General features: G+C 47.4%; 1 protein-coding gene across 2 annotated transcripts; it reads left to right on the top strand.

Moving 5' to 3' along the window:
- Positions 1–256: 256 nt before the first annotated feature.
- Positions 257–15,487, top strand: ODAD3 (outer dynein arm docking complex subunit 3). 2 transcript variants are annotated; one of them, XM_032957946.2, is made up of 12 exons: positions 257–458; positions 1,996–2,117; positions 4,074–4,151; positions 4,683–4,862; positions 6,980–7,207; positions 9,020–9,136; positions 10,021–10,143; positions 11,257–11,417; positions 12,709–12,865; positions 13,628–13,777; positions 14,157–14,244; positions 14,961–15,487. In XM_032957946.2, the coding sequence occupies exons 1-12, from the start codon at positions 380–382 to the stop codon at positions 15,089–15,091; spliced, it is 1,614 nt and encodes a 537-aa protein (XP_032813837.2). In that variant the 5' UTR covers positions 257–379; the 3' UTR covers positions 15,092–15,487. The 2 variants fall into 2 exon arrangements, with proteins under 2 accessions (XP_032813837.2, XP_032813836.2); XM_032957945.2 differs by having other exon boundaries at positions 258–458; positions 10,003–10,143.
- Positions 15,488–15,812: the final 325 nt, after the last annotated feature.

The following is a 15,812-nucleotide window of genomic DNA, read 5'->3' on the forward strand; positions in this document are numbered from 1 at the left end:
GGAGGGAGGGGTGTGGAGGGGGGTGGAGGGAGGGGGATGGAGGGGGGTGGAGGGAGGGGGATGGAGGGGGGAGGGAGGGAGGGGGGTGGAGGGGGATGGAGGGAGGGGGGTGGAGGGGTGGAGAGGGGTGGAGGGAGGGGTGTGGAGGGGGAGTGGAGGGAGGGGGGTGGCGGGCAAGGGGTGGAGGGAGTGGGGTGTGGAGGGAAGGGGGGTTGGAGGGAGGGGGTGGAGGGAGGGGGCTCACAGAGCCCACACTGCGCATGCGCCGCGGTCTCCATGGCGACGGCTGTAAACACAACACGAGACCAGTAGCGAATCGATCTTCATAGGACGTTCGCAGTGGCCGCTCATGATCGAGTAATAACTACATCTTTAAAACATGCCGATCGTCAAAGACGTCGTGAAGCCGCCGGTTCACGAGCAAATCAGCGACCTACACAAGAAAATCCAACTCCTCGGTGGGTAAAATCAACAAATACACACCAACACTTAGCGCGCATTTAAACATTTATCCATAACTGTCAGCCCATACAGTTTAGTTCGTATTCTTGTACAGGGAAATTGAGTTTTCAGGTGCACACGACGTACAGCCGTCTCAGTACGGGCACACATTGTGTTTGTGTATTTGTGTTTCTCTACTTGTGATGGGACTTTGTAGGATGAACGTTGAGATTTATAAGGGGCACGGGGTGACCAATAATGTCTGAATTAGTCTGTAATAAGCTAGGGAACTGATAAGGGGTTGACAGGTTTGTTTATCTTACACTAAAGCTTCGGCGTTTTTGTTTATTAAATGGATAAAATATACATTACAGCGTTTGTTTACAACATTAACGTATTGGGATAAATAAATAAAACATTAAATTTTGATTTAAAGCTTTCGCGACTGCAGGGATTCATATTCCTGGTTCTTTCGGTAAAGTTACGTAGAAGGGAAACAATAAAATAATAAAAATATAAAACAATAAAAAAGTATTATTTTATTGTTTCCCTTCTACGTGACTTTACCGAAAGAACCAAAAATATAAATAAAACATTCCCAAATAACCATGGCAACCGTTTACTGTACTCCAAACGAACAGCCGTACAGTACGTGTCGAATGTATGCGGTGTTGTTAAATTCCACTGTGTAATCGTACACACTTCACTTAATAAAATATACATTTAGAAGCAAATATACATGCGCACGAACTGGTCGTTACGGACACACGTTTGTTGCGTGCAACTTTGTTGAGTTCGCTTTGTTTCAGTCAACACTGCAGTTGAGAATCGTGACGGATGGCGGGCGGATTTGGGGGAGGCCTTCATCCAGCAGTGGATAGGTCATGGCTGATGAGGATGATGATGATGAAGATAGTGGTGGTGGTAACGATTACGATGACACCTATAATATTGTGCCCCCTCCCCCCGCCCCACCAATCCCATGTTCAGAATCAGAATCAGTGTTCATAATGGAGGAATCCTATGAGCTATAAAGCTCTTTTTCACAGATGTCCGGTTAGTGGCAGGCCAGCACGCTCCTCCAACAACAACAACAATCCTCCCGGTGTCTCACGAAAACACCGTGAGTTCAGCTCGTGTGCCGGAGCGAGACGCGATTGCTGAACCACTGATTGTCAGCCGTGGCCGCCAACTGAGCTCAGATCTCGCCGAGTTCACAGCTCAATGCACGATCCACACAGCTCCACCACCACCACCACCAAACATCACCACCACCCATCACCACGAAAAACAAGAACGAATTCTCTCGGCGATCCGTGGTGGCTGCTTACATTGCATTTTTTTTGTCATTTCATTTATTAGGAATAGCCCTGTGAGCCATTCGGCTCTTGATTCGGGTGTAACCGCAACAAACTATAACAGGAACAAGAGACATCTTAAAGTGACTACGCGCGACAGAAAAAAAATCCAGGGGAAAAAAAAACCCAGCAAAGTTAAAGCTAACACGGGGGAATCTTTGACCTTTGTGTGTGACTGACGGCTATCGACCCGCAGACGGTGAGCGCAAGGCGTACTACGAGAGCTCTCAGAGCACCATCAAGAAGAACCGAGAGACCATCTCGCACATTCGCCAGGAGAACAAACAGCTGCACCGCAAGCTGGCCACCTCCATCGCAGTAAACAGGGCCCGGACACAACGCACGCATTGTCGGCGCAGTGATAACACCCTGAATGACGCATACAATTCACGCGTTTCCGTTGCCAATATAACACAATTCACGATACAATTCGGATTAACATAGGGGCCGTCCATTAATGACGTCACGCACTTGGGGGGGGGAGGGGGGGTCAGACATTTGTGACGATGCGTGACGAGGGCCGGGGGCGGGGTTTGAGAAATGTGACGTCACATCAAAATGCGCAACTTTAAATAAATATAGACGACACGTTCTACTTAATTAAATAGACTTTTTAATAAATGTTTTCTTCTACAACATCAGAGTGCAGCGCCACATTAAATACGCACTACAATGACTAATTTAAAGCGATTTGTAGCATGTTTTATATATATATTTTTTGGTGGGGGGCAGAGCTTTGTGATGTCACATTTGTGGGGGGGTCTGACTTTTTGTGACGCCGTGTGACGACGGGGGGGGGAGGGGGGTCAAAAATCGTCCAAAATCGAGTGACGTCATTTATCGACGGCACCATATCGCCTAAACGCGACCGGATCTTATAACATGATATACGGAAATAGTGAGTATGTTAATGTGATATGGAGAGGCAGTCACTCGAGGGCAGAGGAAACGAGGAAGGTCTTGAGCCTGGACTTGAAAAGGTGCAGAGATGTGACATCGTGGATGGGTAGAGGAAGGGAGTTCTAGACTTTGACGGTAGCAGAGGAAATTGAACAACCCTCCCACGGAGCCAAGGCTCACAATCCATAAGAGGTATTTTTTTTGGGTTATATCGCGTAAATATATAAATGTGCCGTTAAATCCCGACACCACCCGACGCAGCCGACCAGTAAGGGTTGTCACGTAAACACAACATGCCAATTCGTAACATACCTCACTAGCTGGCTGTGTCGGTTGGCGGCGGGTTTTAACGACACATTTATATGTTTACGCGATCTCACCCCAAAAAAAACGCCGTTATGGATGATATTGGTCGCGAAAGCCTACGTGTTAAACTGAAGGTTCACAATGTGGATCCAATAGACAGCTTCAGTTGCTGGAGTGCGTGGAGGGGAGAGGTAGGAGAGTGCGTGGATGGGAGTGGAGTGAGATGAGAGCGGAGAGGTAGGAGAGTGCGTGGATGGGAGTGGAGTGAGATGAGAGGGGAGAGGTAGGAGAGTGCGTGGAGGGGAGTAGAGTGAGATGAGAGGGGAGAGAAGCAGGCAGGGGCGAGTCCATAGTGGTGTTTCTCACTCTTCGTGATTCGCAACGGTCAGGGCTGTGTTTACCAAACTTCTCGGTTTACACACACACTCGTTATACCTTGCACGCACCTCATTATTTCTATACAATAGCCCCTGGTGGCGTAGAAAGCGCTGATTTAAATTAAGTTAGACATCGTGTGTATCCCGCGTGAATTAGGTTAATTGCATTAATCAGTTCTCTTTGGCACGTGGAACATGTTTTTCGCAATCACCAGGTGTATTTCGATTGTAATTTTTACTTGAACTGAAGTAAGTTGCTAAACTCGGAGCCACGCACTGAGGCGTGTAGTGAGGACTGACGTTTGAGAAACCCTTGTCTATGTGATGTATCCTGCGTAAGTAATGCCTATGACCATTTCAGCTGGAATTCACCCCTTCTAAAGCTAAGCAGGATAGAATATGCACAGTGTTTGGGTAGGTGACCACCAAGCACTCCAGGTTGTCATATGCGGCCGTGGGGCTGTGCCGTGCTTTGGGCAGCCAAGGGCGTTGCAACAATATGCATTGTCCTGTACCGTGATTCTCTACCATCGTATCCTGTGTTTTCCCACCTTCACCAACCCGCAATCACCGGTGAGGTGAACGACGATCATGTAAACCTCACGCCCTGTACCCGCGTGGGGAGGCCCTCATTGACAAAAGGGTTTTTATGCGTACGTGAGTAAAGCGGTGCTTTGTCGTCCGATGTCAGGGAGATGAGCAGGTCATCAACGAGGCGTTCCAGAACCACCAGGCGGAGAAGGCGGTCATGAAGAACAAGACGGGCCAGGTGGGTCCAGCCACACTTTGCTCTGTGTCTGCCGATACGGTCGTGCCGTCGTGCGTGGACGCGCATCAGCATTGTTGCACGTGCACGTGTCACCGCCATTTGTTATTTATACCACCCATCCCATGCAGTACATCTCAAGGCACATATCGAGTCACCAAAGCGGCATTTGAGATAATTACTCAGTAAGGATGTGATTGCAGACCCATTACGATGTTCAAAATCAACACAACATGGGAAATTTACACACCAAAGGAGAATAACCAAAATTGAAAAAGCAAAAAATTTTGTCTTAATTTCCCCGTGTGCATGTGGAGCATCAGCATAGTGGTTCGCCTACTGCTCTACAAAGCCGGCAAGCTAGGTTTGATTCCTGGTTCTGGCGCCGGCCAAAGCTAACATCAGTGGCGAGTGATATATAAACCAGTCCTGGGCCTCCCCTCGGTTGTCATGTTCCCCCTCTCTCTCTCTTTGTCCCTCTCTCTTTCTGCGTTTTTGTGCCTCTGCCCCCTCTATCTCTTGTCCGTCTCTCAGGCGGCAGTGGAGATGCTGGACCAGAGGGTGTGCGAGCGCATTAAGCGTCTCAACGCGCTGCACCACGAGACGGAGCAGCGCGAACGCCGTCTCCAGGAACTGCAGGCTCATCGCGACCTCCTGCAAGCCGAGACCTCCCGCGAGGAGGCCACGCACTCCGGGAACTCCGAGCAGGCCAAGGTGGCGACGATGTGCATGCCAAAAAACGAAAAAACTGAAAAGTTAACTGAAAATATTTTAGTACAGACAACCGACGGGAAGTACAATAACAATGGGTTCGCATAATGCGCATGCATAAAGTACGTTGATTACTATAAATAATAACTCAAACGGAACAGGATACCCAGTCATTTATATGCATTCATTAAGCCCCCCCCCCCCACTTCACATAAGAAGAGCGCACAAGCGTTGTCTCCACATCTACCCCTCTATTTGAGGAACGAAACAGGAGGACTTCTCCATAAATCTGGCTGTCGTCTGATGAAGCTAGTTGTAATTACTGGCGAAACGTCGTACTCAGATTGTAAATGTTGTGGCTTGGCCCTCCAACACATCGGTGTGCTGTACTCGTAACGAATTGGCATGTTCTGTTTACGTTCCAAACCTTACTAATTGGCTGTGTCGGGTGGTGGCGGGTTTAACGACACATTTATATATTTACGCGATCTAACTAAAAAAAACCTATATTATGGATGATTGGTCGCGAAAGTCTACGTGTTAAACAAACAGAGGGTAGTGTTCCTCGAAATAAACGTGAGCGGGTGTAGCACGTCCCACAGAGAAGGGGTTATTTTTTATTATTCCAGGGAATGCTTCCAAAGATGAAAAACTGAACAGCACGAGAAGCAATGGTGACCTGTTGTTAACTCCATGCTGTGCAGAAATGCTACATGCTGGGCAGTCACAGTTTAGTACTGTACTGTAAAACTGGTGGTGGCTGGTCCTGAGGGGCTGCTGAATCTGGGTTCGACCAGTAAAGAATGTTTTTACGTGTGTAAAAAAATGAAAATACATTTACAATACTTGTACGCACATTTCAAGGTTCATACACGGTTTTCTTTTCGTTTTGCACTTGCTAAAAAGCAATTTTGCAACGGCCGCTTACTCATATGTGAAAACAATCTAGCCCCGAGTAAACATGTGCAAGATAGGGCTGGCCCCACCACTTGCTGTGAAGTGGTTATCCTGTGCTCTAAATACAGCGGCTAGGGGTCGCTCGCACACTTATGTGTATGGCTTTTAAGCAACGGCAATGCTAGGCCCATGTCTGCTGTGCTCACACTTGTACTACTGTATACTTAATAAGTGAGGTATATACACCCCCTTCCTCGAACACTAAAACACTAGCCCTGCCCAAAGAGTGAGCATCCTAGCTCTTAAACTATTTCAAGGTTTTAAACATGTATTTTACAGGTCAGGCCCACTGAGCTATATAGCGACATGGTCACGAATGATAGCTGTGGCTTATCATGTGGACACTTATAGCAGCCAAATAATCTAAACTTATATTTCTAGATGTAGAGGGAACTCCGAATATACAGGCGTCAAGGGTCGGGATCAAACCCACGACATCCTGCATACGAGGCGAGGGAGTTAATATCCATCGCAGCGCCCAATGTCTCTCTGACATTGTCCTTGCCCACTACTCGCCCCAACGCTTGGGTCGCCTCACCTCTATTTGGAGTGAAACTTGGAAGCCAGAAAATATTAAACTGGGACTAAATCCAGTTTTTAAGAAATGCTGTGTGACACCGGAACAGCTCTTCTGAAACCTGGATTGGTAGTACTGTTCCGTAGAAGGAAACTGAGTCTCCATTTTTATTCAATCACAAACCTTCCTTGTCATTTTCAGATTCTGAATTTTGAAGGATAACTGCTTCTGTAGTTAGAGTTAAGGGGTTAAAGTTAGGATTAGGGTTCAGGGATTCAAGTTAGGGTTATGGTTAGGCATAGGGTTAAGGTCTTAGGATTTTGGTTTAGGATCAGGGGTTTGCATTCTGGATAGCATTTATGGGTTAAACTTAGGATGTGTTTTGTGGTTAGGGGTAGTGTTAAGTGGTTAGTGGTTATCTTATCTTATTTTGTAGTCAATAACGGTTAAGGTTGTGGCTTTGGCTATGGGTAAGAATTAATGGTAGGGTTTAAAGTTAGGATTCCGGGGTGCAGGTTAAGTTCATGATTAGGGTCTACGGTTAGGGACAGTAGTACCCAATGTCATTCTTCTTGCTCCGCCTCTGCGGGGATGGAAGTCTTTTCTTCTTGATCTCAAACCGCTACTGCCGCGGTCCCCGCTGCAGGACCTGCGCATGCTGGAGAACCGACTGGAGAAGGCGCGCATGAAGTGCGCTGAGGCGGAACGCGTGGCGGGCGTGTACATGCGCATCCGCGGGCACCTGCAGCAGGAGCGCCTCAACTTCCCCACGGTCCTCGACGGCCTCGAGGCCCAGATCCTGCAGCAGCGGCAGCAGTTGGAGCACCTGCAGGCCATGGAGAAGGAAGCGCAGCTTGCGCGGGACACGGCCAAGGTGACAGCTGCACAAGTGTGAGAGTGTGCGAGTGTGGGGAGCGGTATGTAGCCAACTGTGCTCACCGGAAGTGCGGTGAAAGGACAACAAGCTAAACATAAAAAGCAGTTCTCAAGAAATTCGTTTTAAATCGAGATTTAAAAGTGCATACTTGTGAACCCGGCGATCTGAGTTCAATTCCCGGCCACGGCCAACACCAGTGACGATTTTCTGAACCGGTCCTGGGCCTCCACTGGGTCGACTCGGTCTCCAATGAGTACCTGGTGCAATGTGTTAACATCACCACTGGGGAGACAAAGGCGGCCGGGTGTGGTCCTGGCCGCTCACCCCCTCGTGTGCCATTCTGGCCTTCATAGATGCTCGCCTAACAGCACTGTTAAGGCTATATGGGGAATATTTGTGAGAGTGTTTTAAGTTTATTTGTGTAACCAGCTGAGAACTCAAGAGACCAGGGTAAGTCTCATTTGTAAGAGTGACATGGGCCACACCAAATTGACAAAAAACAAAAATAAAATAAACAAATGAGGCAGGTATAAATCGGACCAAAAACAACTGTGATAATTAAAAACAATTTCACGAATATAAATCAATGTTAAGTAATACATTCCTTGTAACATAATTCGGCTCGCACAGATTATTTTTAGACTTATATTAAAATTACAATAAACTTACAGAAACATTACACAGATATAGGGTCACTTGCATGAATATATAATCAGAAGGATAGATGTGAAATGCAATTATAAGTGAAGTTATAAAGATTCAACAGCTTTGCATCGAATTGTGAGTTAGTTTGGAGAGTATCAGTTTGTATTTATATGTATAATATATATTCACAGGTTATCCATTTTCATGAATTGTAATGATAAGTGTGGCAACGGGAAGTGGCCGGGTACCTCAGAGGTCAGAGCGCCAAACCCTGAATCGCTAAGATTCTGATGTTTCAAGACGCCTTGAGACATTAGTGGAAGGCGCCTTACAAATAAATGTAAATTATTATTTAGATATTGGGTTCACATCTGGGTTTTACCGGATCATTAATTTTAGAAGAAAGTGCTTTGGTGTCCGCTTCACTAACACTGGGGGTTGTATCACTCTGCGAGTGTTCTGAATTGATTCTCGTCTCGAGAAAAGACACCTGATAGAAAAATTGGAGTTAAATGAAAGAAAAAAATACAATAAAAACTGGTGTATTGAGTAGCAAGTTTTTACTATTGCACTGAATATCTAATTAGGTATTTGCCAAAATTTTATATCCAAAACAAAATAGTACATTTTTAAGTTGGTTAAATGGGAGGTACCAAACAGCAAATGCTTCAGAGGGCTGCACTTACACAACCCTGGATAGTGCCCTCCCTCACATCACTCTCTGACCTCTGTCAATTCTGTCACTGACCTTCTCACCACCCTCCTTCACCTAACTCACTGCCCTCCCTCATCTAACTCACTATCCTCCCTCACTGACCACTCAGCTAACTAACTTCTCTCCCTCCCATATAGTCCTACGTGGCGAGATGTTATCTCCTTCGCCTGGTTTGCAGAACTCGTGGGTTCGATCCTGACCCTGACTCCTGTATATTTGGAGTTTGCATGTTCTCCCTGTAGTCGAGTGGATATTTTTTCCGGGCCCTCCGTTTCTTCCCTCCACATTTATAAACATGTGTTTAGATGAAATGGCTGCGAAAAATTTCCCAGCTCACTTATGAAAAAGAGCTAATAGCTCAGCGAGCTTTACCTGGTAAATAACAACATTTGTTAAGGTTGTACTTGTTGTTGCATGTAAAGTGCTGTGCGTGTGACCGCTGACCACAGTTGGAGCTGCAGCAGCAGGAGGAGTCGGTGGCAAAGGAGCGTCGCGAGCGCGAGCGGACGCTCGCCGAGTACAAGCGGCAGGTGGAAGAGCGCACCAGAATGCTGTTCGACCGCAAGGTGAGGCGAGTGGCCCGCTTGACGATCCTGGTTCACTTTACACAGGCAAAGACAACGGTGCCCCGTGTAGCCTTAAAATCCTGCTGGGTCAAGTGCAGTTGGCGAGCACCTATGAAGGCTGGACCGGCGGCACAAGAGGATTTTGTGTCCAGCTCCACGCACGAGCCACCTTTGTCACACTGCGTCAGATACTCGTTTAAGGGAGGCAGAGGGCCGGTTAAGATATTCGCCACCAATGTTAAGCATGGCCAGGAATTGTAGTGCAGTACGTTAACCAATACACTATCAGTTAGTATTCTACACACAACAAAAACCCTGACCTAGAGTAGCACTAACACTCGCATGACCCTGACAAACCCGTGTTAGCTAGAACTACACTGACACCTGAGGGTAAAGTGCTGGTGTAGTGATTAGCGCACTGCATGAACCCAGCGACCCGAGTTGTACACTTGTACATATTAATATTTCTCATATGTGCGTGATCACGCGTGTGTGCATGTGTATGTGTGCATGCGTGTGCATGTGTGTTCACTTCCGTGTGTGTCTGTGTGTGAATGTGTGTCCGTGCCGTGTGTGTGCGCGCATGTATTATTGTGTTTATGATTGCGTTTGTGTGTGATTGCATGTGTCAATGCGTGCATTTTGCACGTGCGTGTGTCTGTGCACACGTGTTAATTAGTACATGGTGCTATGTGTAAACATGGCCACCAGGGAGACAAAATTCGGCTGGGCGTGGTGCAGGCCACCCACCCCCTCGTGTGCCGTGCTGGCCCTAATAGGTGCTCTCTAACAGCACTTGCCCCAACAGTCTGTCAAAGCTATATGGCGGATCTTTTTCTTTGATTTTGTGTGCGTGGCGACCTCAGCGAGCCCTCATCCCGCAGGAGGAGCCGGCATCAGAGACGCAGCGCGCTGCCACGGCCGCCGAGGAGCAGGAGCGCAAGATCAGGTCCTACGAGGAGGCCTTCCAGCGCATCAAGGAGGCGACCGGTGTGTCCGACACAAAGGTACAGCGCCAACGTGACGCTGCTCACCGAGGGGGCACGGCGCCTTTAATACCACAACCAAGACACCACAAAACCACGACTCCACAATCACTACACTGCAGCCACGATGGCACTGCACCCGCTACACCACCGCAACAATTTGACTGCACCGCAACAGTGCACATCTACGTGGTACAACGTGGCACTACATCATAAGGCCACCACCACAGTACCACTGCTGTAGCACTGAACCAATAAACCGCAACCGCGGCACAACAGTCATCTCACTGTGCCATGGTACCGCAACTAAGGCCGAACCACAGTGGCACTGCACCACAACACCACCACACCGCAATTATCACTCTGATTAAAAAGTGGCTGGATGTTGCTATATCACCTGGACATTGCTGACTGATTCATCTCATTGCTATGCATAATCGGATGTGTTAATCACTGGTCACTGCTGTAATCTATATATATAAATGGGAAATTTGTGATTATGTGTGTCTGTTTAGCGTACTTCCCGACATGCAACAAACTGAAAAAATTGCCATGTGGGTACTTTCCAGACTGTACACCATGCAAAAATTATAAAAATAGACTTTTTTTGGGGGGGGGGGGAGAGCACAATAATGCATATATTTTGCACGGCAAGTCAGCTGTGACGTCACATCTGTCATGTGACCTGTGCACGCGTAGTGCTTAGTGCGCTGCGCTACGAACCCGGCGACCCGAGTTCAATTCCCGCTCACGGCCACCACCGGTGACGATTATTTCAACCGGTCCTGGGCCTCCCCTAAGTCGACACAGCCTCAAACGAGTAACTGGTGTGGTGTGTGAACATCGCCACTGGGGGGACAAAGTTGGCCGGGCGTGGTGCTGACCACCCACCCCCTCGTCTTCTTAAAAATCTCATTATCGCATTGGGGGTAGGCTGGTGAGATTTTCTTTATCCAAGTGCTTAAATTCTGTGTCTGTTCTCTCATGACATATCCACCATCTTCCTATCTCGTTCCCCCACATTCTTTCATCGCAAATCATGAAACTTTCATAGTATTCTGTGCAAAGAAAACAAAACAATGCGGAGTCATGATGAGGCTCATCGGCTGCGCGTGCCCATGTGACCGACCGCAGGAGGTGGTCAGCAGGTTCCAGTCGCAGGGCAAGACCCAGGAGGATCTGGAAATGATGAAGAGCTCCAACAAGCGCGAGCTGGCTCGCCTCAAGGAGCAACATGAAAAGCTCAAGCAGGAGTACACGCAGATTAAATACTCGGGCGAAGCCAAGCTGTCGAGGTAAGAGTGAGGGGGAAGCAGTTTGCAGAGTGGGAATGGGTTGGAATCTGTTGTTGAAATCTGTCAATATTTAGAGATTACAAGTTGAAAAAAAATGTAATTTCACCCCTCCTCCCCCCCCAATTTCATTCAGATTTGTTGTCTACCTTATGCTATCAGTATCCATTTAGATCTCTCGCAGAGCAGTGCAACCCTTCGTGTTAGAGAACGGCCCACTGAAGTGGATATCACAGAGCTATCTCTAAGATCCCTTCAAGTGTCCTCTTGTCCACACACTACAAAGTAGCACTTTTCCACCCACTCTGCCACTGATAATAATGCTCATCGAATGACAGTGAATCCAATGTATAAATGATCAGAGCTGGAATTTAGAAATGTTATGTGCAGACTCAAATTGTAAGATCATGGGTTTTTTTAATCGTGATTTTTAACCAGCCTGACACCATCAACTCACGACACTTGAGAACTCGGTTTAATCACAGGTGGTTGAAACCTGGATTTGAACCCAGGATCTCAGTGGTGCCACACTCAGTGCAAGTAACATTTTTGGTCATTATTTGACTCAGTCTGTAACTCTGGGCTGATAAAGTGAGTACCACATTGTGGAAACTCAACAGTGATCCTCCAAATAGGAGACCCAAAAGCCCACCCTGTGAATATAGAATTTCTGACAATTTCCCACGGCCATTGCTCGTTTGAGAAAAAAGACACGGATTCAAATGCACGACTTTTAACAGTCCATTACACATGAAAACCTTAATCAAGTTAACAGTCAGGTGGGCCCTTTTTGGGGTGTTTACCACTTCCTTACTGAGTTGATGTGAAAGCTGAATTGGAAAACATGGATAAAGCCCACACACTAATGGGGACAGCCCTGTAGACGTGTCTTACACACAAGACGATCTACATCCAGATGACTAAATTAATTAAGTTGATGTGCGCTGGATTGCTGCCATGGCTTCTTTAAACTTTCAGAGTTCATAGTAACATCGCGTAGTTGGCATGGGCCCTGGTGCAAGGATGTGAAATAGGGCCTCACCTGTCCAATTTCCTCCCTCTTTGTAGCCCAGCTGCTGGGCACCTTTGATCCACAGGCCACGGTCCAGTCAAACCATCCGCATAATCCATAGCTACGACACTGAGCAGTGGCTCACTATGTGGTCCATGGTCCAGTCGTTGCTTCTGCATTCGCACGTTTGGCTGCTTTTATAATTTTACCACTCGTGGATGTAGTGTGTGGATCTGCCCGTGAGGTGTGCCTGATGCCATCCCCTCTGCGATGTGGCCACAGCGCCGAGCGCCTCCTGCAAGAGCTGGAGCAGCTCGCGCTGGAGGAGGAGAAAAAGCGTGACGTGGCCCGGGAGGAGTTGGAGCGCAGCACGCGTCTCATGAACGGCGTGCGTGCCGGTGTCGAGCACCTCTATGAGAAGCTGCAGCACATCCAGACGGTGCGGCAGGCACTCACATGCACAGTGTGCAACTTCTTTAAGGGTTTATGATGAGGATTTGCATTTATAGGGCATGTAAATAAATATTTCATACCATCCATTCTAATGCCCTGCTACAGTATATACAAGGGGGGTCCCCTCCAGTGGCAGCTGTGCCTGTGTGGGACAAGGTGAACATGGCACCAGCCTGCAAATGGGTATTCGTCTGCCAGTAGGGGGCAATGTTGCTCCGTGGTTTTTCACCTGTCCACTCCTGGATTAAGGCAACCGGTTGGTTTTGGGGGCTATTTGACCATACTACACCACACACGGTACTCAGTGCGGGTTGATAAAGAGGTAAGGAAGCTCAATATCGGTCCGGATATCGCACAACACTGCTGTTAGCCATGGCCCGGAATCGAACTGGCCAATGACCTTTATTCCATACATTTGGAGGGGTGCAGCACTATCCACCCGCTCTTCCACAGAGAGTGATGGTTGTTATCTGACGGTCAAACTCATGTGTTTAAAAATATATCCAAATGGGGTGCAGATACAAACTTTGTAGGGGTTTTATTGTGTACAGTAAATTGTCACTCTCATAGCTTAAATTCACTAAACTTGAGAACCCGGTTTAATCACGGGTAGCAAAAGTCTGGATATAAACCCCGGATCTCAGTGGTGCCAGCTGAGCGCTCTGATCTCTGAGCCACGTGGCCACCTCTCTCTTATTCAGTCTTCATGTTCTCTCATCACACCCTCTCCACGTGCGCGTTTGTGCAGGACGAGGAGCTGCCCGAGGTCGGTTCCTACGATGGAGATGAAGGGGTGGTGGCTATGCTGGCCGTAGCCGAGCACAGGCTGCTGGCTCTTAAGAAGGAGCTTGAGGGGCAAGATCTGACCAAGATCTTGCAGCAAATTGGTGATGAAGAGGTGCGGCGGCACGTCTGCTTCACCTTGGCCACAGCCCTTGCAAACTCTGTGCTCTACCTCTTTTCACATTGAGCCAATATATTCTGTTTTACATGAAACCCAATTATCTTTTAATATGACAAGTAAAAGTTATAATGTATCCTCTAAACACATTCTAGCACTTTCTGTAAATGATGAGAAATTCAAACTTGAAGACTGGCCCCTGCCAAGGTAATGTGGATTTTTTTCATAACTGATTCAACAACATCAACCACCCCTGAAGCCCATTTGAGCACGGAGACACTTTTTATTTTTGTCAATTGATGAATTTTACTTGAAAGAAAGAGCTGAGAGAAAAGCATCACCGTTTGTGATTGTGTTGTGTAATTTGCGCCTGCAGTTTTACACGAGAATCGAAGGCAACCTTCCGACGTACAACGTGCGGATTAAACTACCGTCATCCAAGAAAAAGGCTGACATTTTTGAGGGTATGTCCGCACCCACAGCTTTCCGACTGCGCTCACTCGCTCGCCTATCGCATCGCACTTTGACATTTCCCATCAGCAATTGCCCTTTCCCACCCTTTCCCAGCCCACACCTATTGTTCATCATCGTCAATTGTGGTCAATCCACTGCTGGATGAAGGTCTCCCCAAGCCACAGCCATCTCAAGAAATCAACCAATGTAACAATCCATCCAATCACCTGCACACGGATTCCATCGTTACATCTCCCGGTGGACATCCCCTTGGTGGACGTCTCCATTGGCTGCCACTCCATCGCTATTCTTGACCATCAGCCATCGTCCCTTTTACGATGTGTCCTGCTCAAGTCCACTTACTTTTGTTAACAGTTTTAATCATGTCTTTAACTTTCATATGTTCTCTAAAAAAAAAAATTCTTACACAACCCACTGGCCCTGTCGAACTGGATCCAATATGCCGATAACATCTGACAGTTCACCAGCATGGATGCAAGCCAGCCTGACTGCTGATGAGACACTTACGTGTGGGGCTGATCGATTGTAAATCATTGTCTTCTTATCTGTTGTTACTTATATTCTCCACAATGACACATGATTATATAGGACAATGGGAAAGTGAGAGGAGAGCCATACTGGACTGACTCATCAAATAAGGCAGATCATTTTCGAACTGGATGATGATGTTTGATAGTGGTGATGCCACATCTCGCCAACTTCACAGATGAAGAGTCGAGTGGAGAGGATGCTACGGAGGTCCTGACCAGGGCCACACTCAAGCGACAGTCCCAGCAGATCATCGAAGCAAAGACGCGGCGCCGCACGCAGGGCCGCAAGAAGAAGGGCAAGCATTGAGGCCACGCCGCTGTGCATGCCCACTTGACCGATCAATTGATCGATCAACTAGGCCCAAGGATGCGAATGCAGTGTTCCTCGCGATGATTTATGGGAGCTGCTCTGTCGATTACATTTGGATGGAAGTACAGGGTGAGATATAGTCATATGTTTGCAATATTAAAGTTGATTGTGAAACGTAGAAATACATGTTTTAGCATAGCCTGTGAACTTTGTGCCTTTTTCTGCTGTGAGTTGCAATGTCAGTAAAACTTTGACATAGAACAGTCATGTTTTAAAATGTATAGTATATAATATATATGGTTCTTAGGTGCCTACACACACCCAAACACGCATGCAGAAATGCATACAGAAACTCTCCTGTCATAAATAAAGAGCCCCCATTTGGCCATTTAAGAGACTCAAAGCAAACACTTATTAAGGATGGCATGGCACACGATAAAATAAACTACTGCCAAAACACGTACATAAAGGCATTTCCACCCAAAGTAACACACTGAAACAATTAGACACACTCTTACACACTCGCCCGCCCATGTCTCTTACAGCTGGGGTTGGCATTATCGCCCCTCCTGATGCTAATGGGAAATGGGTGAGGTTCAGTACTGTGACTGATGCACTTGCTATGATCCTGACTGACAGAGGAGGTGTTCTGGCTAGCTGAGAGAAAGTGACAGACCCAACTCCCGCCATCCACAACATCCTTTGTCCGAGAATGCAT

This window comes from Petromyzon marinus, chromosome 21, assembly GCF_048934315.1.
Source record: "Petromyzon marinus isolate PM22_M1 ecotype Great Lakes invasive population chromosome 21, UKy_Petmar_22M1.pri1.0, whole genome shotgun sequence".
NCBI classification, from domain to species: Eukaryota; Metazoa; Chordata; class Hyperoartia; order Petromyzontiformes; family Petromyzontidae; genus Petromyzon; species Petromyzon marinus.

Bases quoted from the DNA above. Each gene is read 5' to 3' on its own strand.
- ODAD3 (XM_032957945.2), top strand. From the start codon at position 380: ATGCCGATCGTCAAAGACGTCGTGAAGCCGCCGGTTCACGAGCAAATC. The intron at 2,118-4,073 runs GTAAACAGGGCC...GTCCGATGTCAG, and splicing joins AGCTGGCCACCTCCATCGCA to GGAGATGAGCAGGTCATCAA. The intron at 11,418-12,708 runs GTAAGAGTGAGG...ATGTGGCCACAG, and splicing joins GGCGAAGCCAAGCTGTCGAG to CGCCGAGCGCCTCCTGCAAG.